This window comes from Pelobates fuscus, chromosome 13 (assembly GCF_036172605.1).
Source record: "Pelobates fuscus isolate aPelFus1 chromosome 13, aPelFus1.pri, whole genome shotgun sequence".
In the NCBI taxonomy this organism is placed as follows: Eukaryota; Metazoa; Chordata; class Amphibia; order Anura; family Pelobatidae; genus Pelobates; species Pelobates fuscus.
This window is the reverse complement of record NC_086329.1, coordinates 87794807-87822569: the sequence shown is the minus strand read 5'-3', so window position 1 is coordinate 87822569 and position 27763 is coordinate 87794807. Positions and strand designations below refer to the sequence as shown.

Below are 27763 nucleotides of genomic sequence, written 5' to 3'. Positions count from 1 at the left end.
CGATCACTCGGGTGCCCGGCAGTAAAGAGAGGTATTGCATGATGCCTCGATAGAGGCATCGTGCAATACTATTAGAGCTGCTGGAAGCGATCAAGATCGCTTCCAGCGCTCAAATTTGCCGGAGACGTATCCAGTACATCCGTAGTCCTTAATGACCCTTTTTTGTCCAAGGTCGGGAAGGGGTTAAACACTAATTTCTTTAGGAAAGCCTATGAAGTAAACTGTGAATAGCATTCTTTCCCTGCATTGGTAACCCACCATGCTTCCTCTCCTGCAACTGTTGCATCCAATAAACTAACCCTTCATTGTAAACTATTCAAGTAATCTACTTTTTCCCAGACATAAAATATATACTGCCCTTACCTCTTGTGGCACTTTACCCAACTCCCTCTAGGATGTTAGCGCGTTTGAGCAGGGCCCTCAACTACCTGTGTTAATGTGCGTCCAGCTCATATTGTTGCAAATACAGGTCTGTTAGTCCACCTATTGTACAGTGCTATGGAATTTGTTGGCACTTTATAAATAATAAAGTCTCACATTACCAGTCCTAGTGTCTACTACACCTTTTGCAAAGCCAAACTCTTTCAGAGTTTTTGGTTATTTTACAGTCATTCATTGGATAAAAAGCTTTCTTGTAGAGAAAAGATTTCAAAATAAGCAATGTAAAGCCAATATAGTCTCATCAATAAATCATTTTATTTAAAAGAATATGTTACAATTAATTACACTAAGGTGGCTTACCAAACAACAGAGTGGTTAGGTCTAGAATGAGAATGAAAAAAAACAAGAAAAAAAAAAAAACACACTGATGTGAGCTGGAGACTCTCTCTCTTTACAACTTTTCACATTGTTCAAAACCACAAATAAAAATAAGATATACTGCCAGAAATAATTGTTAGATTTCTAGGAATAATAAATTAAAAAACAAAAACACAAGAGTTTGTGAAGACTTCTGACGTGAAGCTGGGTAGAAAAGACACAAAGGTGGGGGTGCACACTGTATTGTTCCAAGCCGTCTGCTAATGATGTAGTAGTTACAGTCTGATACTGTAGGTGACTGTCTTATTGCTGTCATGTCCGCGTGCAGGTCACCATTTGAAGAGTTTTGTTCTGATTTTAAAGGAGCAGATGAGCTTGTGCCAACACTTCCTAGTTATCACCAACTGGTTGTCCAACCTTGTAATAATTTCCTTTTGACGCCTCCTGTGTTCTTCTTTTGCTTGACAAGAGACAATCAACATATTGCCAATCCATTCAGTGCAATAATGGATCACTGCATTTAAATCAAGGAGTGCTGGACATTTTTCCTTATTTTCTATAAGAAGAAAAGATCCAGATCTTTTCATTAATAAACATTCCAAAAATCTCAAAGATCATCTGATCAAGAGACTTCAAACAAATTCAGAGTCTACTCTAAAGCCACCAAGAGATCCTAGTACAGAGTCTATTCTAGACCTTCCAAAAATGTAGAGCGTTAACATTTTGTTCTAGCCACCTGATTGAATACAGTGCTCCTACCTATTCTAGACAACCTTTCTTTCTTTTGGATTGTGACTTTTCTCATAGTCCTTGAAAATTGCACACTATTATCAAAATGATACATAGAAATCTTTAGTTTTCAGGTATTTCAAATAAGTATTTAACTAGTTGAGCTAACAAAATAACAGGAAACCTCTGAAAGAAATTCTTTTTAAAACTGACCTATATAAAGGCATCTGTCTTAATTTGAAAATTTATCTTTAAGGCAATCTGAAATGCAATTCATGCTGGTCACAGTTATATACAGTCAGTCATTACAGGGCCAGCTTGGGTAAATTTCAGGCAAGGTCCCAATAATTGTAACACCATTAAAACAAGCAGAATTTTCACTCATTTGCTCCTCTTTTTAGCTTTGCTCAAGAATTGTTTTTCATACAGAACCCCACTGTCTCTCACCTAAAATGAGAAACTAGTATTCTTACCACAGTCTAGTAGCTACCGTTGCTCAATTCAAGTTCGGCTCTGGCAATCTTTCTTTTCAAACCTTAACATGCCAATGTAATTGGCATTGTATAGGCACCCCATAAAAGTCAGTTGGTATTGTAACGGTTACTGCATCTTGCCAAAACTTCCCATAAACTGAGCAAAATTAATGCAATGTGACACACAACTATCTGCTGCAGAATGTTGATTTCCTAAAAGAACCATGTGCATAACTGACTTCTACACTGAATACCAGATGATGTGCCAAGTGGTCCATTAATCCAGCCCACCCAATTTGGCACACTGGGCCAACACAGCCCCAAACTAAGCCTAGTTTTAGGAATATGGCTGTAGTCACCAATCCCCAAAATGTAGTGGCAATTCATAAAAGTAATATAACACTATTCTGGATTAAAACAGGATCTGTCACATGCCACTTTATAATCTCAAATCCTAAATGCCTAGAAAGTACCCCAAAAAACCTTGAGATCTGAGAGAGAGAGTGGGCTTGGGTGATGTTGCCTGGTGGCAAATACTGAAATCCTTCATCAAAGAGCGGTGCATACTGCAAAGTGACCTAAGTTTAACAGAGGTACACAGCAGCCTATCCCAACACGTCTCATTGATTACTTATGAAATGTAAAAAGGAGGAATGTGTCTATTTACAGGGAAAATAAGAAATCAGGGAAGCGTTTGGCCTCTACATGCTGCTGTGTGGGAGGTTGAGGAGGTAAAGTGGAAGAAGCAGGGGGAAATATAAATGGAACCCAAAACACTTGGACTCTTACCATCCACTCCATCCTAAGCTTTCCAATTAGTCCTCTATAAACTATTTTAGGCCAAGACAGATACATATAAAAAAAAAATCTCCATTAGGAGCCTGCTGTAAATTGTCCGAGTCTGGATTCTAACTCGATCAGGTAGTAGTGTTAGATGGCTGTAGGGTTAAACATGCAGAGAACAAAGTGTCAGGACTAATAGTGGAGCACAAAAAGAGGGGAACAGTTTACAAAGCGCTTGTAGGACTGATAAGATTGGACATTTGACTTAGTCATTTAGGAGATGTTGAAATGGACCCTCAAGGGAGGAAAATAATGGATGTGGAATTTGCACCCATGAAAGGCCGTACAATGCCCGGAGTGCTGCAGAGGTTACAATGATTCAGTCCGCCTTTTTCCTTCTAAGACAATGAGATGGATTTCTGGTGTGACCAAGCTCCATTGGGCAGGGATGGGTTAGGTTCTTATCCGGCAGAGCAGCAAGAAAGCTGCTAGGTGCTAGTATCCTTGTGTTGTAATCGTACAATCTGAAAGATGTTCTGTGGAGAAAGGAAAAGCAAATCATTAAAAATTAAAACACACAATGTATAGTAACTATAGGTTACCTATAAAGTATTTATTTTATTTATAACATTTTACCAGGATGATTTCTCTCATTTTCAAGTATGTCCTGGTGCCTCTTATTAAAGAGTTAACTGTAATCACCAGAACAAATTTGCTTTGTTACAAAGGTTATGATTCACACGGTACTACTTTGTCTCCCTGCCCAGAGTGGCATATATAGTGTGGTGTTTTCTGGGATACAGAGGAATTATACATGAAAAGGAATACAAGCGACTTATTGTTAGTGAGGGGCAAAACCTCCTTCTTTGCAAAGCAGAGAGAGAAAACCCCTCAATTACATCCAACTAAAGATAATCTATCACATACAAAATTAATTAAAGAAGGAACTTTATTGTCCACCCCAGGGTACCATGTTACCTTGTTGCACGTACTGTCATTACTGCAGTTCTTGTTGTCTTTATCTGTGGCTTCCTCTTCAACCTTCATGAAGTTAGAGGAGGGTAAAAAAGTGAGCATTTGACCTCATGTTTATATGACACTCAAAGACTATAAAATATCCATTCAGACACCAAAAACACTGCCTCTGCACAGACCCACACTAATCCAAAATACATATTAAGGAACAACGCGCACACAAAAATACAGTTTACGTTTTACAAGGTTACTTAAAATCACCTATCTCAGAAAATATGGGGATTCAGTTCCACCATATGGCCTTGTGAAATGTAAAACTAAATTTTTTTGTGTACGCTTTTCCTTATTGGGTATTTTGTATACATTTTGGACTCTACGGCAGCAACACCGATGCTCCACTGGTTGTGCCCCCAATTACCTTTTTTTCCCCCCAACTCATCCAAAACATTTATTAACAGCACAATCCAACCCCTGATTTATAAATTTAGATTTACCTCTTTTCTCCATTTCAGTTCACAGAAAACCCTCTCAAAGCATTCATGCATGTAGTTAAACTGTGAAAGAGAAGGGAGACAACAATCAGTAATAGGTTCCCTAGTGGGTGGCAAGAAAAATTACAGGGGTCAGTACTGTACACAGGGAGACAAGGGATCAAGAAGAAGACAGGGGTAGAGAATTCATTCAGGGGAGAACTATACAGAGGTCACAGCACTCCTATGACTGCAGGAACACAAAAGGGGCTTCAGAGAAGCAAAGCAAATAGGAAGAGGGTAGAGGAAAACATTGATCGGGGCAACAAACTGAAGGGTACAATAGACAGATTTTAAACACACAAAACAAAACAGGGCTGCTAATCAATCAATAGAAGGCATGAGGTCAGAGTGAGACAAGAAATAGACAGAACAAGGGATAAATAAGGACAAAGGCAATATCAGGGTAATAATGCAGGAGAAAGAGGGATCATTTAAATATATATATATATATATATATATATATATATACACATATACATACACACATATTGAGACTTTAGATTTAAAAAAATAAAAACAAACACTTACGTAGGGAGTAAATATTTTCACCCATCTGGGTTTTTTCTCACATCGGGCATACTCAAAGCAAAATGCCATGCCTTCTTCATCTGTGTCCCACCTCTGCATTTCATCCCACTCAAACGCAATCACCTGGTTCTGTAAGAGTAGAAATTAGGCCAGTAAAGCAGTGTTGAGGCAGCTCAAGCGCACTATTAGCAAAGTACCTCCTAGTCTTGCTCACCTCCAACTGTCCTTCCTCTGTGCAGGCCAACAGTTTAAAGTGCTTGATGCTGATGGCAGTGATCACATGACCTTTCCTGCGAGAGTCACATGAGCAGTGCGGAAATATTATTTCATTGTATCCGTCGCAACTCCGTAACATATTCAGATACTGTGAGAAAAGACAAAGCAGCTGTTCAGTTGTGACCAAAAATTGACAGAAAAGGGGTAATTGCACAAACAAAAAAAAGGAAAAAAAGGGTGACTACTACAGTAACATAGAATGTGACGGCAGATAAGAACCATTCGGCCCATCTAGTCTGCCCAATTTTCTAAATACTTTCATTAGTCCCTGGCCTTATCTTATAGTTAGGATAGCCTTATGCCTATCCCACGCATGCTTAAACTCCTTTACTGCGTTAACATCTACCACTTCAGCTGGAAGGCTGTTCCATGCATCCACTACCCTCTCAGTAAAGTAATACTTCCTGATATTTTTAAACCTTTGTCCCTGATTTAAAGGGACACTCCAGGCACCCAGACCACTTCTGCCCATTGGAGTGGTCTGGGTGCCAACTCCCACTACTCCTAACCCTGCAACTGTAATTATTGCAGTTTTTTATAAACTGCAATAATTACATTGCAGGGTTAACTCCACCTCTAGTGGCTGTCTACTAGACAGCCACCAGAGGTCACTTCCTGATTTCTAGCAAGGATTTTCCTTGCTAGAGCGTCACTGGACGTCCTCACGCTGTGTGAGGACCTCCAGCGTCGCTCATTTCCCCATAGGAAAGCATTGAAATTCGTTTTCAATGCTTTCCGATGGGGAGACCTAATGAGCATGCGCGGCATTGCCGACAGAATCAGAAGGAGGAGCGGCGCGGAGGAGTAGACAGCGACGAAGGACATCGTCGCTGCCTCAGGTAAGTGACTGAAGGGGTTTTCACCCCTTCAGTAACCGGGGATTGGGGGGTGGGAGGGAGCCTCCAGTGCCAGGAAAACTGATTGTTTTCCTGGCACTGGAGTTTCCCTTTAAGACTATGTCCTCTTGTTGTGGTAGTTTTTCTTCCTTTTAAATATAGTCTCCTCCTTTACTGTGTTGATTCCCTTTAACCCCTTAAGACCGCAGCCAAATGTACAAGTTGTGATCCAAAAAAACGTAAACAAAACCTGGCATTTGCGCTATATGTCTGTCCAACCATAATTCACCTCTTTCATATTAAATGCACCCACACTTATTATATATCATTTTATTCAGGGGAAACAGGGCTTTAATTTAACATCAAATATTTAGGTATGGAACATAACTTAATATGAATACAATATAAAAAAATGAGAGAAAATAAGATTTTTTTACATTTTCTTAGTTCTATGTGACATTCTAACTGTGAATGTCATAATACTGTTTGCTTTTACTGCAATACAATACACATATTTGTATTCAGCGATGTCTCGCGTGTAAAACAGTACCCCCTATGTACAGGTTTTATGGTGTTTTGGGAAGTTACAGGGTCAAATATAGCGTGTTACATATTTCAGTTTTTTTACATTGAAATTCGCCAGATTGGTTACGTTGCCTTTGAGACCATATGGTAGCCCAGAAATAAGAATTACCCCCATGATGGCATACCATTTGCAAAAGGAGACAACCTAAGGTATTGCAAATTGAGTATGTCCAGTCTTTTTTAGTAGCCACTTGGTCACAAACACTGGCCAAAGTTAGTGTTAATATTTGAAAATGCAAAAAACTAATTTGAACGCAAATTTTGGCCAGTGTTTGTGACTAAGTGGCTACTAAAAAAACTGAACATACCCTATTTGCAATACCCTGGGTTGTCTACTATTGCAAATGGTATGCCATCATGGGGATAATTTTCATTCCTGGGCTACCATACGGTCTCAAAGGCAACCTGGCGAATTTTAACGTGAAAAAACTGAAACGCAAACCTTATATTTGACTCTGTAACTTTTGAAAACACCATAAAACCTGTACATGAGGGGTACTGTTATACTCAGGAGACTTCGCTGAACACAAATATTAGTGTTTCAAAACAGTAAAACGTATCACAACAATTATATCGTCAGTGTAAGTGCCATTTGTGTGTGAAAAATGCAAAATATTTCACTGTCACTGACGATATCGTCGTTGTAATATATTTTACTGTTTTGAAACACTAATATTTGTGTTCAGCGAAGTCTTCCGAGTAAAACAGTACCCCCCATGTACAGGTTTCATGGTGTCTTGGAAAGTTACAGAGTTAAATATAGTGCTAGACAATGTAATTCCCTGAACTTTTGGCCTGGGTTGGCAGGCAGGTCCTGCAAATTGTAATTAATAAAATGACCTAATTATGTAAAATTATTACATAAATATATGCGTAGAATTATTATATATATATATGTGTGTGTATATATATATATATATATATATATATATATATGTATATAATTTTTTTTAATTATTTTTATTTATATATAGGTATATACATAGTGATATATACGTATATACTTATGTATATAGATATATATATTTTTTCGTTCTACATGTATTTTGATATCAATATATATATATTAATTTTAAAATACAGTTGAAACGAAATTACGCATGTTTATATATTTTTTATCTATTTTTTTTATTATTTTTTTATTTATTTTTTTAACGTATTTATATATTTATTTATTTTTTATTATATATAAATATATATATAATGAAAATTATATATATATTTAATCAATATCATTGTACGTGTATTTTGATATTAATATATATATATATATATATAATTATGTATATATTAATATTAAAATACACGTAGACAGTGTATGCATATTTATGTGTATGTGTGTATATGTGTGTATATATATATATATATATATACTTAGATCATATATATAATAAATATATATATGATCTAAGTATATATAATTTATTTTTACACTGTTTTAACATTTTTTATTTTTTTTTCAGACAGCAGGGGGAGTACCTGTCATTACAGGCACTCCCCCTGCTGGCAATGCCTTGGACGGCTATGCCGTCCATGTGATCGCGGGGTCCTCGCAAGGACCTCGCGATCACATGGCCCTGGGCGGCTGAAGAGGACGCATGGGGACTCCCTGGGCTCCCAGGTAAGTCCCCCATACCGCGATCGCCGGCGTGGGATCGCCGGCGACCGGGTGAGTACATAAGATCGCAGGACGTACTATGCCGTCCTGCGGCTTTTAGAGCCACCAAAATAAGGATGGCATAGTACGTCCTGCGGTCTTAAGGGGTTAAGTATTTAAATGTTTCTATCACATCCCCCCTGTCTGGTCTTTCCTCCAAGCTATACATGTTAAGATCCTTTAACCTTTTCTGGTAAGTTTTATCCTGCAATCCATGAATCAGTTTAGTAGCCCTTCTCTGAACTCTCTCTAAGGTATCAATATCCTTCTGAAGATACAGTCTCCAGTACTGTGTACAGTACTCAAAGTGAGGTCTCACCAGTGTTCTGTACAATGGCATGAGCACTTCCCTCTTTCTACTGCTAATACCTCTCTCTATACAAACAAGCATTCTGCTAGCATTTCCTGCTGCTCTATTACATTGTCTGCCTACCTTTAAGTCATCAGAAATAATCACCCCTAAATCCCTTTCCTCAGATGTTGAGGTTAGGACTCTATCAAATATTCTGTACTCTGCCCTTGGGTTTTTACGTCCAAGATACATCATCTTGCACTTATCCACATTAAATGTCAGTTGCCACAACTCTGACCATTTTTCTAGCTTACCTAAATCATTAGCCATTTGGCTTATCCCCCTGGAACATCAACCATGTTACATATCTTGGTATCATCAGCCAAAAGACATACCTTACCATCAAGACCTTCTGCAATATCACTAATAAAAATATTAAAGAGAATGGGTCCAAGTACAGATCCCTGAGGTACCCCACTGGTGACAAGCCCAAGCTTCGTATATACTCTATTGACTACAACCCTCTGTTGCCTGTCACTCAGCCACTGCCTCACCCATTCAACAATATTGGAATCCAAACTCAAAGATTGCAGTTTATTGATAAGCCTTCTATGTGCAACAGTGTCAAAAGCCTTACTGAAATCTAGGTAAGCAAGGTCTACTGAACCACCCTGATCTATAATTTTAGTTACCCAATCAAAAAAATCAATAAAATTAGTTTGGCATGATCTCCCTGAAGTAAACCCATGTTGTCTCTGATTTTGAAATCAATGTGTTTTTAGATGTTCAACAATCCAATCTTTTAACATGGTTTCCATCACTTTCCCCACTACTGAAGTAAGGCTTACTGGCCTATAGTTGCCCGACTCCTCCCTATTACCTTTCTTGTGAATGGGCACAACATTCGCTAACTTCCAATCTTCTGGGACTACTCCTGTTAACAAGGATTGGTTAAATAAATCTGTTAATGGTTTTGCTAGTACAGCACTAAGCTCTTTTAATAGCTTTGGGTGTATTCCATCAGGTCCCAGTAACTTGTGCAAAGGCAGAAAATGAAAGGCGGAGACAGAAGGGTGAATGTGATGGAAGGGACAGAAGCATGGGAAAGTAAAGAGTCATCCATAGTAACCAATTAACAGCTATAAAAAAAGTTCCCACAAGCCACTTCAATATTGTCAGGCATAACCTAAAGGGATTCCAACTCCTGACAGCCTACCCCAGGGATTTCTGGCATTTACTGCTATCAAACACTCTACCCTGACCACTTTCCCTCAGTCACTTATTGGGAGTGCTGAAACTGCCCTCCAGCTCACCATTAGCATCTTGCGCTGCTCACATAACTTCTGTAACTGGTAAGATTTGTCCTCTGCTTTGATGTATCCTCTCTTCACATCGTCCACCGCCTATATAAACACAGGAGAATTTTACATCTTACTGGACCATTCTATTATGAACCATCTTCTAAGCAAACTGCAAAGTCATGCACTAAATTAGTCCATAGTCCACGAGTATACCAAAACCACTACCAATCACCCCATCACTTATGTTGTTCATCTGTTCTATATATGGGTGTGCTTTATACATCTATTAAAACATTTTTTCATATATACATATATACATATATATATATACATATATATATATATATATAAAAAAGGCAAAGCAATAATTTTTACTGGATAATAGAGGGGGAAAAAAAACAGCTGAAGTAAGAGAAGACAGGAAAGGGAGGGGGAGATTTACTGTGCCTATGAGTTATGGAGTAAATGGCAGAGCATGGTTCTTGTGTTGCAGCATCAATAATATTCAGGAGGAAGGCTGTTAAAATTTGTTACATTACATACAATATATATGGTTTTTTTTTTATGGTGCAGAGAGGGAAGATTTGAAGTCTGACCAACATAGCAGGATTTGCTATTCAGGAGTGTAATCAACCGATCAGGATATCTATGGTCATGTAAAAAAGTTAAAAAAATTACTCTAAACAATTTCCTGAGAAAGCAGGCTGACGTGGATATGATAACCATGTATGCAGACATGTGCCATGGGGAGCTAAAGGAGCAGGGACAGGTCTGGATGAGTACTTTTAGCTAAGGTGATGAGTCCAGATGCCATCTACCCTTGATTAGAATACAAGTTGTAATTTTGTGTGTATAGCAGAAAGTCAGTCCAGTTCTCTGTTAGATCTAGATTGAGATCCAATGTCCATTCTAGTTTTTTTTGCAAGGTAATCTTTAAAAGTGTTTATGTACCATACAGGCAAAAAGTGTAGTAATTGCTTATTTGCATTTAGTGAAGTGGATGCACTAGGCTCTGGAGTATGGCCATGGGTTCTAATGATCTAATTAAAGGATCACTATAGGATCAGGAACACAAACATGTATTCCTGACCCTATAGTGTTAAAACTACCATCTAGCCCCCCTGGGTCCCTCATGCCTCCATAAATATAGCAAACTATTACTGTATTCAAGCCTGAGGCTGCAGATCTGCATGCTGTTTGCCTAAAAAAAACAAGCAGTGTGCTGACATCATCAGAAGTGGTAGCCTGATCCAATCACAATGCTTCCCCATAGGATTGGCTGAGACTGACAAGGAGGCAGATCAGGGGCAGAGCCAGCATGATTTAAACACAGCCCTGGCCAACCAGCATCTCCTCATAGAGATGAATTGAATCAATGAATCTCTATGAGGAAAGTTCAGTGTCTGCATGCAGAGGGAGGAGATACTGAATGTTTGGATGCATTTTAGGCAGCCATGACCCAGGAAGGATCTCTAACAGCCATCGGAGGAGTGGCCAGTGAAGTTATCACTAGGCTGTAATGTAAACACTGCATTTACTCTGAAAAGACAGCGTTTACAGCAAAAAGCCTGAAGGTAATGATTCTACTCAGCTGAACAAATACAATAAGCTGTAGTTGTTCTGGTGACTTAAAGTGTCCCTTTAAGGCATCCCTGGTTGTAGTGCCCCAGTATCTTGTAAAAAGTATCTTGAGACTTTTTATGTTTGGGATGTCCTGTTCTGCTTAAAGTTCAGCAAAATAAAGGACATTCTCATCTGATGTTGGAACAGATATTGTGTAAGTGTTCAACCAATTAATAAATTGGAGTGCAATTAATAAACTCTCCATATAACATCACTATTGTCTCTACATTAGCAGGACATTAACTCTGGAAGATTTGTGAAACTAGGTGTAATTTACCAGAAATCTGTGGTATTTGTTAATTTGCATGAAATGCCCTGCTATGCCTGATCAATAGGTCGTTGTGACGTTAGTGATTTTATTAATCTGTAAAAGAAAGCATATGTGCCTATACAACATTTACCTGCCAGCGTGCTTACCTGATGGAAGAAATATGAGACAGCCAGGTCATTATCCTTCAGAAGAGCCTCCTCTGAGGTGGTAAAGAGCCATTTTCTAACTGTGAGGCAGGTCCCAGGGACTGCTGATGTGTAATTCTGTACATACAGCTTGTGCGGAAATTCGTTGGGGGCCAATTTCCTCACTAAAAATATACGGTACAAAAAAGAAAGAAAGATGAAGAAATAAAATAAATAAAAAATGTCTTGGTCACAATAGAGTGAAGATGCTACATGAACCAAAAAAACCCAAAAAACCTTCAAACTTATTTTGCTTATAAACAGCACAGAAAGAAAGACATACACCAGAATAAACACTTTTGACCAGTTTTGGGTTGACTTCAAGATATGCACTGGTGCAGATCTATCATGTTATCAGAATTCACATCACTTCTAAGTCCTGTCATGGAGTGCATACATGCTCAGTTTCACAAGAAATTATTTTTTTCACTAAATGACAGCATGTAGAAGTGTGCTTTAGAAACCCATGGCAAATCATGCATGAAGGAAATGAAGGAATGAGGAAGTGTAGAACGTCAAATATTAGGATTGGTGATTTCTCCACAGTTCCAATTGAGGAAATTAACTGGAATTAGGCCATAAAGCTTAGACGGGAAGGTAGACAAGCAATAAAGACTCATTTACCATATTTTTTCCATAAACATTACAATTTTGCAGCTAATCCACCACCATTCTTTTTAGAGAAGAAATCGTGGTTTCAAATCAATGTGTTCAAAAATCAGTTTTTAGAAAGGCTACGATTATGCGTGATAAGTTGATGAGAAACTACAGTGAAAGATAAACTAGTATATTGCACAGGAAGTGCAGTATTGTGAAGTGAAGTATTAATTGAACTCTGGGGGAGGGAAGCCGAGCAGACACATGGATTTTGCACTCTGTCCAGAAATCAAGTCATTAGCACTTCCTGAGTCTATTTCAAGCCTGGACTCAGACTTCAGTTGTAAATCAAAAGCACATCAAATATTAACACAAAGTTAACCTGATTTGCAACATAGTGCAAGCTATACTATTACTTTCATCATTAATAGAACTTAAAGGAGAAAAGAATTGTGGGTACTGACCAAAGGAGTGATTAATGACCTCAAACAAGGCAAAGTAATTTGCTGTAATGGCATCCATCCCAATCTTGGCAGCCAGAGCCTGTAGGGAACAAGACGGTCAGAAAAGTCGCCAAACTTAAAAATTGCCGCTTGTACACCTCATAGGTGAGGTTACCTGATAGACCTGGTCTGTAGTACTATTCTTCTTTACTCGAACAGTTACTGTGCTTTTGTCAGGCAAAGCCACTCGGAGCTCTACATCAGACACCCCATTATAATTCTAGAAAGAAGGAGGAGGAGTTTAGAGCACACACGCACACACACTTTCTCCTGACCACTTACCACCTCCTCATAAGAAGACTTACCTCGTCTGACTCAGACAGAAACTCCTGCATTATGTCACTCTCTCCAATTACTCGTATGGAGCAAACTGCAAAACAATGAGAGCAATGTTATCTTCCAGTCTCACATTATTTGGAAGGTTCCCCTATCTTCTTTAAATTCCAGGTCAGCCACTGACAAAACTTAAATCTAGTAGTAAACTAACGTGGGAAAACAAAAATGTGCATACCATCTAGCAATACTGGACCAACTTTAAATAAAACAAAAAAAAAATAGGAGACAGATATGTTGTGATCAGAAAAGCATAAAGGAACATAAATAAATAAATATATAATCAAGAAGTTGGTTAATCTTTTAATCCACCAGGCTTGGTGGAGGGAGTACATACCAAGCGTAACACATAAAATGCCTCCTCTATCTGCAATTTCCAAAGAATTTCCAATTATCTAGAAATGATCACCTTTCTCCAAGTACTCCTCTAAGCCACGCCGCCGGGCATCTAGCTGCTGCTCCGATAAGGAGAAGGGCCACTTTCCCGGAATTCGGGGAAATGTGAAATTAGTAAATTCTCGTTTCAGGTTCTGGTTTAAGATGGCAAATTCACGGTATCGCTTGGAGCACAGCTGCCTACCAGCCATATAGACATTGTACACCTGTAGAGGGGCAAAAAAAACATTAACGCAATAAGTTCTATCTAATCTTTTTTGTCAAAATTTTAGCAATTAAACTGTCAAAAAGGATTGCTTATAATCATCACGCCATGCTGGTTTTGAATAGTTTCAATGCAAGATATAGCATATGTATGGCTAAGAATGTAGCCATCTTAATGTTAGTGTTTTGTACAATGCAGCCAAATCTTCATAATGAATCATTTCTAATCATTGCATCAGTATATTTACAATCTTGCATTACACTTGCTGCAATTTCTCACCACAAACTTCTCGGCATTCTGTTCCACATGTTTGTATGTGGGGATAGAGATGGGAACAGCCTGCTTCTCTGTGTAATCGTAGAAAGACTGTCCAGAGGAGTCATCACTGGGGTCCAGATTTTCCGCTTCATGAGGAGGGACAGACAGCACTGTCAGAATAAGCTCCTTCTCACCAGCCCGGATCAGATCGACCACCTGCTTATGTGTGGCTCCTTCAACATTCACACCATTTCTGGAAGGAAATTATTGCAGTCAGTGGAAGATTTGATACAAAACATACAGAAACACAGTTATTCACTGAAAATTGTCAAGGATTCAACGTGACCAAAATAGCGAAACTGGAAGCATAGTAAATTGTGGAATGTTTCCAGTTTGCTTATTTTACTACTAAATATAAAATTTCCCAGAAATCTTCACGTTAAAGAGTAGCCCTGACAGTTTCCTAGAGAAAAATGCAGAAAGGTGAGAATACATAAAAAAAAAAAAAAACAAACCCACAAATTACACGAATCATAACCCAACACTACTGACAGAAACGAACTAGAGCAGACACACATCAAAGTATTTAGTATAAAATTTAAATGCTGAAACAGAGCATCTAGGACAAATAGCCAAACCATATATCCCCATTTTATCATATTGCGAGTTACAATAGGGGTTTATGCATGAAAGGTATGATGCACTGAAAAAATGGCCAGCAGTACTAAAAGTGAGGCAGGCAGCCAATGGAATCAGCAGGCACAGTGAATTGGTGACTCTATGTACCTTTTCCATGTTTGCACCATTTTTCAGAACAGACTTTTTATACATAACCATATAAAAGTCTGTATTGTGAACAAAAATAAGCTGCAAGAAGCATAGTCAGGGATGTAAATATATACAGATGACATGAATTTTTTTTTTTTTAAATTACCGTATATACTCTAGTATAAGTCGACCCGAATATAAGTCGAGACCCCTAATTTTACCCCAGAAAACTGGGAAAACGTATTGACTCGAGTATAAGACTAGGGTGGGAAATGCAGCAGCTACTGGTAAATTTCTAAATAAAATTATATCCCCCAAAAATTATATTAATTTAATATTTATTTACAGTGTGTATATAATGAATGCAGTGTGTGTGTGTATATGAATATGAATGCTGTGTGTGTGTGTATGTGATGCAGAGCCTTGGTGGGGGGTGGGCATTTTTCTTCTTTTAATTATTATTATTCATATTATTTTTTTATTTTAATATTAATTTATTTATTTTCGTGTGTCCCCCCCTCCCTGCTTGTTAGCTGGCCAGGGAGGGGGCTCTCATTCCCTAGTGGTCCAGTGGATGGGCTGTGTAGGAGGGGGGCTGGCAGAGAGCTCTTACTTACCTTTCCTGCAGCTCCTGTCAGCTCCCTTCTCCTCCACTGCAAGTCTCGCGGTGTGAGTGCCGCGGGGAGCGTTGCCACGGTAATCCATGGCAATGCTCTGACCCCGCGGCTCTCGCGAGACTTGCAGTGGAGCTGACCGGACCGGAGGAGAGAGACGGGAGCTGACAGGAGCTGCAGGAAAGGTAAGTTACGGCTTGCTGCCAGCCCCCAACAGGACCGCCGGGCTTGTAATTAGCCCGGCGGTCCTTGTCTTTATTATGACAATGTAAGTTGCCATAATACAGACACTCACTCGCGTACAAGTCGAGTTGGGGTTTTTCAGCACAATAAAAAATGTGCTGAAAAACTCGACTTATACGGTATGTGTGCTTAAAGGACAATTGTCACTACAAAACTTTTTTTGTATTATTTGTATTGAAAACACTGCACATTTTGTAATATAATTAATCAAGCGGAAACAAGAGATGATATAGTACATGTGAAAGATAACTTTAGCTTATTGGGTAAGTTGTATGTACTAATTTAAAGGGACACTATAGTCACCAGAACAACTACAGCTTATTGAATTTGTTCTGGTGAGTAGAATCATTACCTTCAGGCTTTTTGCTGTAAACACTGTGTTTTCATAGAAAATGCAGTGTTTACATTACAGCCTAGTGAGAACTTCACTGGCCACTCCTCCGATGGCTGTTAGAGATCCTTCCTGGGTCATGGCTGCCTAAAATGCATCCAAACATTCAGTGCCAATCCTATGGGGAAGCATTGCCATTGGATCAGGCTAGCACTTCTGATGATGTCAGCAGACAGTGGGCAGGTCTAAAGGAAACAATGACAATGCAAGCAGCTGCAGACTTGATAACAAGTAAGATTTCTATATTTAGGGAGGCATGAGGGGACATGGGGGCTAGATGGTTATAACCCTATAGGGTCAGGAATAAATGTTTGTGTTCCTGACCCTATAGTGCTCCTTTAACTTGTGAGTAATAAACATAAAATTAATAAGGCAAAAAGAAAAATAAGAAACCCCCGGAGGTGCCCCAGCCATGAGTCCCTAACTGAACAAGCAGAAAAAAAAAGTTCCCCTATTTTGTGCTGTAACTCAAGGTGTTTTGTCAGGACACCAAGCTAGGAATTGAGAGTCCTGATTCTCATTGTAGTATTCACCCTATGCCTCGTTGGGGCTGCACAGTGTCTTGCCGTGGATGTCCCTGAAGCCCTCTCGTGTAAAGCCACTCGAATGTGTCGAAATTGGTCCCATAGGAATGAATGGCAAAATGTTCAAAACTAGAGTGGGAGCTGGCAAAAGCTGAAAAATCAGGACATGATTTCTAAACTGCCACCACTCCCTCATTTTCAAGGCCACCTACACAAATCTTATATCAAAACGTTCAGCTATCCCTGCTGCCACTGTGATGTACAAATGAGTCAATAATTCCTGTATAACGAAGTACTCAATTTATTAATACATATATAACAGCATATTCATATTGCAGCCTTGTTACACAGTGTTTCTACAGCCGCCATTTCAAATCCCTCTAACATTCCACCAACTGCCAACAGGAACTAATAGATTAGTTCCTGTTGGCAGTTGGTGGAATGTTCAAGGGATTTGAAAGCTCTTCTCTGCACTTGCTGTAAGAGTGAGTCAACCACACTCAAACCTTTCCACAGTTACTCCAGCCGCTCCAACCACACAACAGTTAGTAAAGCCACTCCACCCAGTTACTCCGCCCACTCTAGTTGTAGACTACTGGTGGATGCAAGAACACTTCACACAATTTCCCCAGAAATTGTAGCTTTTCTAGTTTACCTGTCAAATCCTACTCTGGAATGTTGGCTCACTCTGTACTTTAATATAATTTTTATTTTGTTTGTTTTAATCTATTTCTTTTCACAACTTGGTGAGATGACTAACAATTATTTAAAAAATTACTTTGAGGTGCCAGTTGCCCTTAGAATACAAAAAGAAATTCTGAAATGGGGCAGAGTACAGAATATTTAATGAGTCCTCACCTCAACATCTGAGGAAAGAGATTTAGGGGTGATTATTTCTGATGTCTTAAAGGTAGGCAGACAATGTAATAGATCAGCAGGAAATGCTAGCAGAATGCTTGGTTGTATAGGGAGAGGTATTAGCAGTAGAAAGAGGGAAGTGCTCATGCCATTGTACAGAACACTGGTGAGACCTCACTTGGAGTATTGTACGCAGTACTGGAGACCGTATCTTCAGAAGGATATTGATATGGGAATTGTTATAGACAAACTATGCAACAATGTGCAATGTCAATCCGCAGAGGCCAAGGCCAGTAAGGTATTGTCATGCATGAAAAAGGGCATTCATTCTCGGGACGAGAATATCATTTTGCCTCTTTATAAACCACTGGTAAGACCACATATTGAATATGCTGTGCAATGTTGGGCACCTGTTCGAAAGAAGGATATTATGGCACTAGAAAAAGTGCAGAGGCAGGCTACAAAATTAATAAAAGGAATGGAACATATGAGCTATGAAGAAAGGTTAAAGGGACACTATAGTCACCTGAACAACTTTAGCTTAATGAAGCAGTTTTGGTGTATAGAACATGCCCCTGCAGCCTCACTGCTCAATCCTCTGCCATTTAGGAGTTAAATCCCTTTGTTTATGAACCCTAGTCACACCTCCCTGCATGTGACTTGCACAGCCTTCCATAAACATTTCCTGTAAAGAGAGCCCTATTTAGGCTTTCTTTATTGCAAGTTCTGTTTAATTTAGATTTTATTATCCCCTGCTATGTTAATAGCTTGCTAGACCCTGCAAGAGCCTCCTGTATGTTATTAAAGTTCAATTTAGAGATTGAGATACAACTATTTAAGGTAAATTACAAATTTCAAATCTGTTTGAAAGTGAAACCAGTTTTTTTTTCATGCAGGCTCTGTCAAATCATAGCCAGGGGAGGTGTGGCTAGGGCTGCATAAACAGAAACAAAGTGATTTAACTCCTAAATAACAGTGAATTGAGCAGTGAAATTCCAGGGGAATGATCTATACACTAAAACTGCTTTATTTAGCTAAAGTAATTTAGGTGACTATAGTGTTCCTTTAACAAATTTAAACCCATTTAGTTTAGAAAAACGTCGCCTGAGAGGGGATATAATAACATTATACAAATATATTCGGGGGCCAATACAAACCATTGTGTGGAAATCTCTTCACAAATCGGACTTTACATAGGACACGAGGTCATGCGTTTAGACTGGAAGAAAGAAGATTTCGTCTAAGGCAAAGGAAAGGTTTTTTTTTACTGTAAGAACAATACGGATGTGGAATTCGCTGCCTGAAGAAGTGGTTTTAGCAGAGTCCATACAGATGTTCAAACAGCTACTAGATGCATACTTCCAAAAACAGAATATTCAAGGATATAATCTTTCAATGTAGGGCAATAACTGCTTGATCCAAGGATAAATCTGACTGCCATTCTGGGGTCAAGAAGGAATATTTTTCCTAGCTTGCTGCAAAATTGTGCTTCAAACTGGGTTTTTTGCCTTCTTTTGGATCAACAGCAAAAAACAAATGTGAGGAAGGCTGAACTTGGTGGGCGCAAGTCTCTTTTCAGCTAGGTAACTGATATTTTAGAGAGAGTTCAGAGAGGCTACTAAACTGGTTCATGGATTGCAGGATAAAACTTACAAGGAAAGGTTAAAGGTTCTTAACATGTATAGCTTGGAGGACAGACAGGCGGGATATTAGAAACATTTTTTTTTCAATTTATGTTTTTATTAGAATTGGATATTCATAATATAACTTTGTCATAATATGAGAGTAATACCAAGAATTAGGTAACATAAGATTATAACAATAATATTAGAAACATTTTATGGGATACTCCAGGCACCCAGACCACTGCTGCCCATTGGAGTGGTCTGGGTGCCAACTCCCACTACTCCTAACCCTGCAACTGTAATTAGTGCAGTTTTCATAAACTGCTATATTTACATTGCAGGGTTAAGTCCTCCTCTAGTGGCTGTCTACTAGACAGCCACTAGAGGAGACTTCCGTGTTCAGAGAACACGAAAAGTGTTTTAAAACGACGCTGGACGTTCTCACGTTATGTGAGGACCTCCAGCGTCACCGAAATCCCCATAGGAAAGCACTGTATAATGCTTTCCTATGGGGAGGTCTAATGAGTGTGCGCGGCCATTGCCGCACATGCGCATTAGGTCTCCCCCGACGACGGCCACGCATGCGCATTGCGTCTCCCCCACCGGCTGACGTCGGCGGGAAGTAGCGTGGGATGGAGCCTGACCCAGCGCCGAGGGACATTGGCGCTAGACTCCGGTAAGTCACTGAGGGGGTTTTAACCCCTTCAGCAACTTGGGATGGGGGTTGGGAGGTAGAGGGGCACTAGAGGGTCGTGCAGTGCCAGGAAAACTAATATGTTTTCCTGGCACTGGAGAATCTCTTTAAATACATAAAGGGAATCAACATAGTAAAGGAGGAGACTATATTTAAAAGAAGAAAAACTACCACAACAAGAGGACAGTCTTAAATTAGAAGATTTAAAAATAATATCAGGAAGTATTCCTTGACTGAGAGGGTAGTGGATGCATGGAATAGCCTTCCAGCTGAAGTGGTAGAGGTTAACACAGTAAAGGAGTTTAAGCATGCGTGGGATAGGCATAAGGCTATCCTAACTATAAGATAAGGCCAGGGACTAATGAAAGTATTTAGAAAATTGGGCAGACTAGATGGGCCGAATGGTTCTCATCTGCCGTCACATTCTATGTTTCTATATTAAGAATGCAGGGGCCTCTAAACCCGTTGGTGGAAAATGAAAACTTGTTTTGTTTTTTGTCAATCTTTATTTTTTGTTGTGCATATAGGTACAAACGAGCTTACAATGCCACACCAGCTGTTGCAAGCTGCAGGAAAACAGACATAGTATGACAGCATGGCATTCTTAGGAGGTGAACAATTATATGAAAAATTATGTGCAAGTAATTAACATTCAAAACAGGAAAACCGATACTGCTAGCTTCATATCACAAGTAAATCTGCAGAATGGAAGGCTGAATACAGATTCATTTAAAGCCTATCCCTGCAGAGATTGAGCAGAGCCAAGTTGAGTGTAAAGTTCATTACAAGTAGTCAACCTTAGGTACTGGTATGTCGTGATATTAACAGGCTAAATAGAGGTGTAAGTAGAATATTCATAAGTTTGCCATAAGATTACAGAGGCTATCTAGTGCCTATAGTGAGAGTTAGCAGAAAGCATAAATGTGACACATAAAATGCAATAAACAAGAGAAGCTTAGACTATGAAAGACCACTGAGGCCACGCTGGTAAGGGCACGCAGGCAAGCCTGCTGGGTTCTCTCGGTTCCCGCTTCCGACTGGGGTGTAGTGCTTATGAAGTCCCGACATATAGGCAGGTCTGGTGAGTGCCACTACGCCAGCCCCAGGCTCTGCATGAGCCTACCACCCGTGCCCCCGGTTCTGGCTCTTCGAGGGGGCACCGACGGAGATCTGGGCTTTGATGTTTCGCCTAGGAGTGGTTTGAGGGGTGTACTCTGGGTGCCCAAGGCCCAGGAAGGCAGTAGTGAGGACCAGGCCTGCTCGCCATGCACGAAGGCTGGGCCATCCGAAATGTTCCCGCTGATCTTTAGTGCAGGCGTGGAATATCAAGAGCAGGCATGGGAGATCTAATCCAGCATAAGCCATCGCTGGTAGGGCTGCCTGCAGATAGGTGGTGCGGCCTTGCCCAGTGTGAGCCACAAGGATGGCTTGATAACAGAGGCGTGGGACCAATTTGGCAGGAGGTGTTGGGGCAGTAGTGCCTGCGGTCTTTGGGTCTCCTGCGTCCAGGTGCTTGCAAACTGCCGATATTGCTTGGCAAATAGTTCTCCTGTGCCAGTGCCATGCAGTCTTGTGGCCAACTTAAAGGGTGGGCCGGCATGCACTGGTGTAGCAGCCCCAGATCAGCAGTGCGACCGCCTCATCAGGACCAGGATAACCCCCGCTGTTCCAAAAAGGGGGAGGGGGGGTGAACGATACCAGGAAGGCGTCAGGTAAGTTGCTGATGTGCATTAGTCGGGGCAGAATGCGAGGCACTCCCCTCCCGGGTACGCCTCAGTCTTCAAGCCTCAGAGTCTCTCTCAAGGGTATTACAAGCTGAGTAAAGCAGGTATTTAGCAGAAAATAGCTTGATACCTCTGGAGTCATAGTAACTTGCAGGTACACTCCACTGCCCAAATTATAAAGAAAAATATATATAAATCATGGTTTAGCAGATATACCCCCAATGATAACATGTATGAAAATAAGCCCTTTCTTTCTTCCCCAGCCCAGACTTTGTCACTGTCCAATCAGACTTCCTCAGGCAGCTCAATGAGTAGTCTTTGCAAAGCATGTGTGGTCTCTTGAGTTTAGCTCCACTGGGCTAAATAACCAGGAAGTTGCAGGACTTGTGTGCTTGAAAGCCAGGCAAATGTAACAAGGTTAATTCAGAAGTGACAATTGCTATTGAAATCTTTTTTTATGAAAAGGAAAAAAAATTAAAATAAAAGGAAGTACACAAAACCTTAGCTAAAGTGATTAAAGGGGTTCAGATTGAACCTTTAAACAAGCAAAGGGACAATTAATAAACCTATCAATGAAGAATAACACAGGCAGCACTCCAGGATATAGGAGGTGAATTTATTCGTGGGTTCACCACCTCACCAAAATAAGTGCCATGTTTCGGTTCCTAGGAGCCAAAGCGTCGCACTTATTGTGGTGAGGTGGTGAACCCACAAATAAATTCACCTCCTATATCCTGGAGTGCTGCCTGTTTTTCTTCTTTGATACTACATTGGTGGATTCAGCGGTGTCCATCCTATACACAGAGCGCCCCCTTGGTGGAAGACCGTAGCATATGTGCAGGACCTGAGTGCAGGGTATTCTGTTTTTGTTGAATTAATAAACCTATGTGACCGGGACCAACTATAATAGAAGTTGCACACAAGAGGTAATTTTGTCTGCCTGATTGGGAGATTCCTGAAAAACAGCCAGTTGTCTTGAATGGTCTTCCATAATTAAAAGTGTTATTGAAACAGTTATTTAAAAGTTAACTGCTTTGTGCACACCACTTTAATATTTACTCAATAGTTACCAAATCTTGTTCTACGATCCCTAGTTTCTCTTACAAACTGATTCAGAGACACGACAGAGGAAGCGTCAGGTCACACTTCCTTCCTGCGGCCAAGGAGTCCTTAAGTTTGCTATTTTTGTGTCACTTGTGGAACAAACTCCATAGTCCAAATTAACTGTGCACAGTTACGCAGCCCCACATACAACACAAGGCATAACAATCAAGCTCAGACGTATCACTTGTGGATTAAGATACGGTCTGCATTTTATAATAGAAAAAAAAAAAAGTGACAAATATAAAATCATAGGAAGGACTTTCCCTTATACATCAACCACAATTAAGTTAGAGAAGACCAGTATAATTATTATTTTAATATATACCTCCTAGAAACTATTTGAAGGGTCTCTGATACCCAATCCGCCACTCTTCTAATTCTAATTTTTTACTGCAGGGTATCTGTGATAATCTATTAGTGATGCAAGCTCACCATTCATTAAACATACCTGCCCCCTCATCCCCCAAATACCATTATTGCATTTTCCCCCTAACTCTTCATTCTTCCATACATGAATGATCCTGCCAGCTCTTGCAACTCTCCATTACTCAGAACACTTCCATGCTGCAGTCCTTCAGCAATAACGGTACAATTCCGAAAAATCACTTTTTCCAAGACAAATCCTACTATTATTGTCAGTTTCCTGGTAATAAATACCCGCTTCTCCCCCTGTGATACAACCCAACACACTTACAGCTATATATCCTCATGCTCGCATATTTGGGATGCAGGATACCCCTGCAGCAACATCCCTGTTTTTTTTTGTTTTGTTTTTTAACTCCAGAATATAGTATACCCCACTGGAGCAACATTCTCAGAACACCAAAATATAGTCTCCTGTGTGATAACACCCTTGACACTTCTGAAAAGATTCAGTCTTTGCCTCTCACATCTCTAGGCTAAAGTCTCCCGCACTTCCCAGTACTCACAAATTCAAGACAGGCTAACCTTTTCACACCTGTAAGGTTTATGGTACTCGCATGCAGTCTCACCGCCCCCAATGCTCTACACGACATTCTTCCTTACCATAACTCACTGCACTGGGATACAGTCCCTCCACAAAACTACCACCGGTGCTCACTCCTCCAGGATATAGTCATCATGTCAACTGCCACCCGAACTCACTCCTCACGGAGTCACCTTTTCAACAGTGTTAACCCCCCCCCATTCCCCGGATACATACCCCCTGTGTTAACCCCCCCCATTCCCCGGATACATACCCCCTGTGTTAACCCCCCCCATTCCCCAGATACATACCCCCTGTGTTAACCCCCCCCATTCCCCAGATACATACCCCCTGTGTTAACCCCCCCCATTCCCCAGATACATACCCCCTGTGTTAACCCCCCCCATTCCCCAGATACATACCCCCTGTGTTAACCCCCCCCATTCCCCAGATACATACCCCCTGTGTTAACCCCCCCATTCCCCAGATACATACCCCCTGTGTTAACCCCCCCCCCATTCCCCAGATACATACCCCCTGTGTTAACCCCCCCCCCATTCCCCAGATACATACCCCCTGTGTTAACCCCCCCCATTCCCCAGATACATACCCCCTGTGTTAACCCCCCCCATTCCCCAGATACATACCCCCTGTGTTAACCCCCCCCATTCCCCAGATACATACCCCCTGTGTTAACCCCCCCCATATTCCCCGGATACATACCCCCTGTGTTAACCCCCCCCCCATTCCCCGGATACATATCCCCTGTGTTAACCCCCCCCCCATTCCCCGGATACATATCCCCTGTGTTAACCCCCCCCCATTCCCCGGATACATACCCCCTGTGTTAACCCCCCCCATTCCCCAGATACATACCCCCTGTGTTAACCCCCCCATTCCCCAGATACATACCCCCTGTGTTAACCCCCCCCATTCCCCAGATACATACCCCCTGTGTTAACCCCCCCCATTCCCCAGATACATACCCCCTGTGTTAACCCCCCCCATTCCCCGGATACATACCCCCTGTGTTAACCCCCCCCATTCCCCGGATACATACCCCCTGTGTTAACCCCCCCCTTCCCCGGATACATACCCCCTGTGTTAACCCCCCCCATTCCCCGGATACATACCCCCTGTGTTAACCCCCCCCATTCCCCGGATACATACCCCCTGTGTTAACCCCCCCCATTCCCCGGATACATACCCCCTGTGTTAACCCCCCCCCCATTCCCCGGATACATACCCCCTGTGTTAACCCCCCCCATTCCCCGGATACATACCCCCTGTGTTAACCCCCCCCATTCCCCGGATACATACCCCCTGTATACCACCTGTGTTAACCCCCCCCATTCCCCGGATACATACCCCCTGTGTTAACCCCCCCCATTCCCCGGATACATACCCCCTGTGTTAACCCCCCCCATTCCCCGGATACATACCCCCTGTGTTAACCCCCCCATTCCCCGGATACATACCCCCTGTGTTAACCCCCCCCATTCCCCGGATACATACCCCCTGTGTTAACCCCCCCCATTCCCCGGATACATACCCCCTGTGTTAACCCCCCCCATTCCCCGGATACATACCCCCTGTGTTAACCCCCCCCATTCCCCGGATACATACCCCCTGTGTTAACCCCCCCCATTCCCCGGATACATACCCCCTGTGTTAACCCCCCCCATTCCCCGGATACATACCCCCTGTGTTAACCCCCCCCATTCCCCGGATACATACCCCCTGTGTTAACCCCCCCCATTCCCCGGATACATACCCCCTGTGTTAACCCCCCCCATTCCCCGGATACATACCCCCTGTGTTAACCCCCCCCCCATTCCCCGGATACATACCCCCTGTGTTAACCCCCCCCCCATTCCCCGGATACATACCCCCTGTGTTAACCCCCCCCCCATTCCCCGGATACATACCCCCTGTGTTAACCCCCCCCCCCATTCCCCGGATACATACCCCCTGTGTTAACCCCCCCCCCCATTCCCCGGATACATACCCCCTGTGTTAACCCCCCCATCATTCCCCGGATACATACCCCCTGTGTTAACCCCCCCCATTCCCCGGATACATACCCCCTGTGTTAACCCCCCCCATTCCCCGGATACATACCCCCTGTGTTAACCCCCCCCCATTCCCCGGATACATACCCCCTGTGTTAACCCCCCCCATTCCCCGGATACATACCCCCTGTGTTAACCCCCCCCATTCCCCGGATACATACCCCCTGTGTTAACCCCCCCCATTCCCCGGATACATACCCCCTGTGTTAACCCCCCCCATTCCCCGGATACATACCCCCTGTGTTAACCCCCCCCCATTCCCCGGATACATACCCCCTGTGTTAACCCCCCCCATTCCCCGGATACATACCCCCTGTGTTAACCCCCCCCCCATTCCCCGGATACATACCCCCTGTGTTAACCCCCCCCCCATTCCCCGGATACATACCCCCTGTGTTAACCCCCCCCCATTCCCCGGATACATACCCCCTGTGTTAACCCCCCCCCCCCCCGGATACATACCCCCCCCCTGTGTTAACCCCCCCCATCATTCCCCGGATACATACTCCCTGTGTTAACCCCCCCCATTCCCCGGATACATACCCCCTGTGTTAACCCCCCCCCATTCCCCGGATACATACCCCCTGTGTTAACCCCCCCCCATTCCCCGGATACATACCCCCTGTGTTAACCCCCCCCCATTCCCCGGATACATACCCCCTGTGTTAACCCCCCCCCATTCCCCGGATACATACCCCCTGTGTTAACCCCCCCCCATTCCCCGGATACATACCCCCTGTGTTAACCCCCCCCCATTCCCCGGATACATACCCCCTGTGTTAACCCCCCCCCCCCCCATTCCCCGGATACATACCCCCTGTGTTAACCCCCCCCCCCCCCATTCCCCGGATACATACCCCCTGTGTTAACCCCCCCATCATTCCCCGGATACATACCCCCTGTGTTAACCCCCCCCATTCCCCGGATACATACCCCCTGTGTTAACCCCCCCCATTCCCCGGATACATACCCCCCGTGTTAACCCCCCCCATTCCCCGGATACATACCCCCCGTGTTAACCCCCCACTCCCCGGATACATACACCCCTGTTAACCCCCCCACTCCCCGGATACATACCCCCCGTGTTAACCCCCCACTCCCCGGATACATACCCCCCGTGTTAACCCCCCACTCCCCGGATACATACCCCCCGTGTTAACCCCCCCACTCCCCGGATACATACCCCCCGTGTTAACCCCCCACTCCCCGGATACATACCCCCCGTGTTAACCCTCCACTCCCCGGATACATACCCCCCGTGTTAACCCTCCACTCCCCGGATACATACCCCCCGTGTTAACCCTCCACTCCCCGGATACATACCCCCTGTGTTAACCCTCCACTCCCCGGATACATACCCCCAGTGTTAACCCTCCACTCCCCGGATACATACCCCCTGTGTTAACCCCCCATTCCCCGGATACATACCCCCTGTGTTAACCCTCCACTCCCCGGTACTCACACCTCCAGAATGCGGTCTCCTTTGCGGATGCCGGCCCGGTCCGCGGCCCCCCCGGGGAGCACGGCGCTGACATGCTGGAGGGGGGCATACAGCTCCCCGTTGATGCTCCGCAGTTGGCCGCCCTCGCTCACCTGACCCCGCACGTTAAACCCGTAACCGGACTCAGATTTCACTATCCGAACTACCCGCGGACCGCCAGCGGGACCGAATCCTCCGCCCCCATTCCGCTGGCTGGACAGGATCCCGTCCCCGTCCTCGTCCGCCATCTTTACCAGACCGAGAGGAACGAGGCGGCGGGGATCACGGGACCGGTGCGTCACCCGCAGGACATGCCGGGAAATGGAGTCCGGAAACGTCGACTGTCACACGAAGGTGGAGAAAGACAGAGAGCCAATGATAGCCAAGGCAGGCTGGCTGTTACCCAATCAGAACAGACCTGGGCTGTCAGACTGGCAGAGAAGAAGACAGCCAATAGGAGCAGTGACAGGGACTAAAGTAGCCAATCAAAGATAGATTCTAACCCTTTCATTATCACTAGTAAAATGCCCTCCTCACTGCCCCTGGTGGCTGAGTTGGTGAGTGTTGTCCCTTGCAGGGATATAGTAACACACCCATGGAATATATCATATTTGGACCAATG

General features: G+C 42.7%; 1 protein-coding gene across 1 annotated transcript; it reads right to left on the bottom strand.

Moving 5' to 3' along the window:
• Positions 1–674: 674 nt before the first annotated feature.
• SNX27 (sorting nexin 27) lies at positions 675–27443 on the bottom strand. Its single transcript, XM_063440134.1, has 13 exons — positions 27124–27443; positions 14120–14351; positions 13649–13841; positions 13212–13276; positions 13022–13126; positions 12868–12946; positions 11768–11931; positions 9740–9829; positions 4995–5144; positions 4781–4909; positions 4214–4273; positions 3723–3785; positions 675–3280 (listed from the first exon to the last, which is right to left on the bottom strand). Exons 1-13 carry the CDS (start codon positions 27387–27389, stop codon positions 3233–3235), a joined length of 1644 nt encoding a protein of 547 aa, XP_063296204.1. The 5' UTR covers positions 27390–27443; the 3' UTR covers positions 675–3232.
• Positions 27444–27763: the final 320 nt, after the last annotated feature.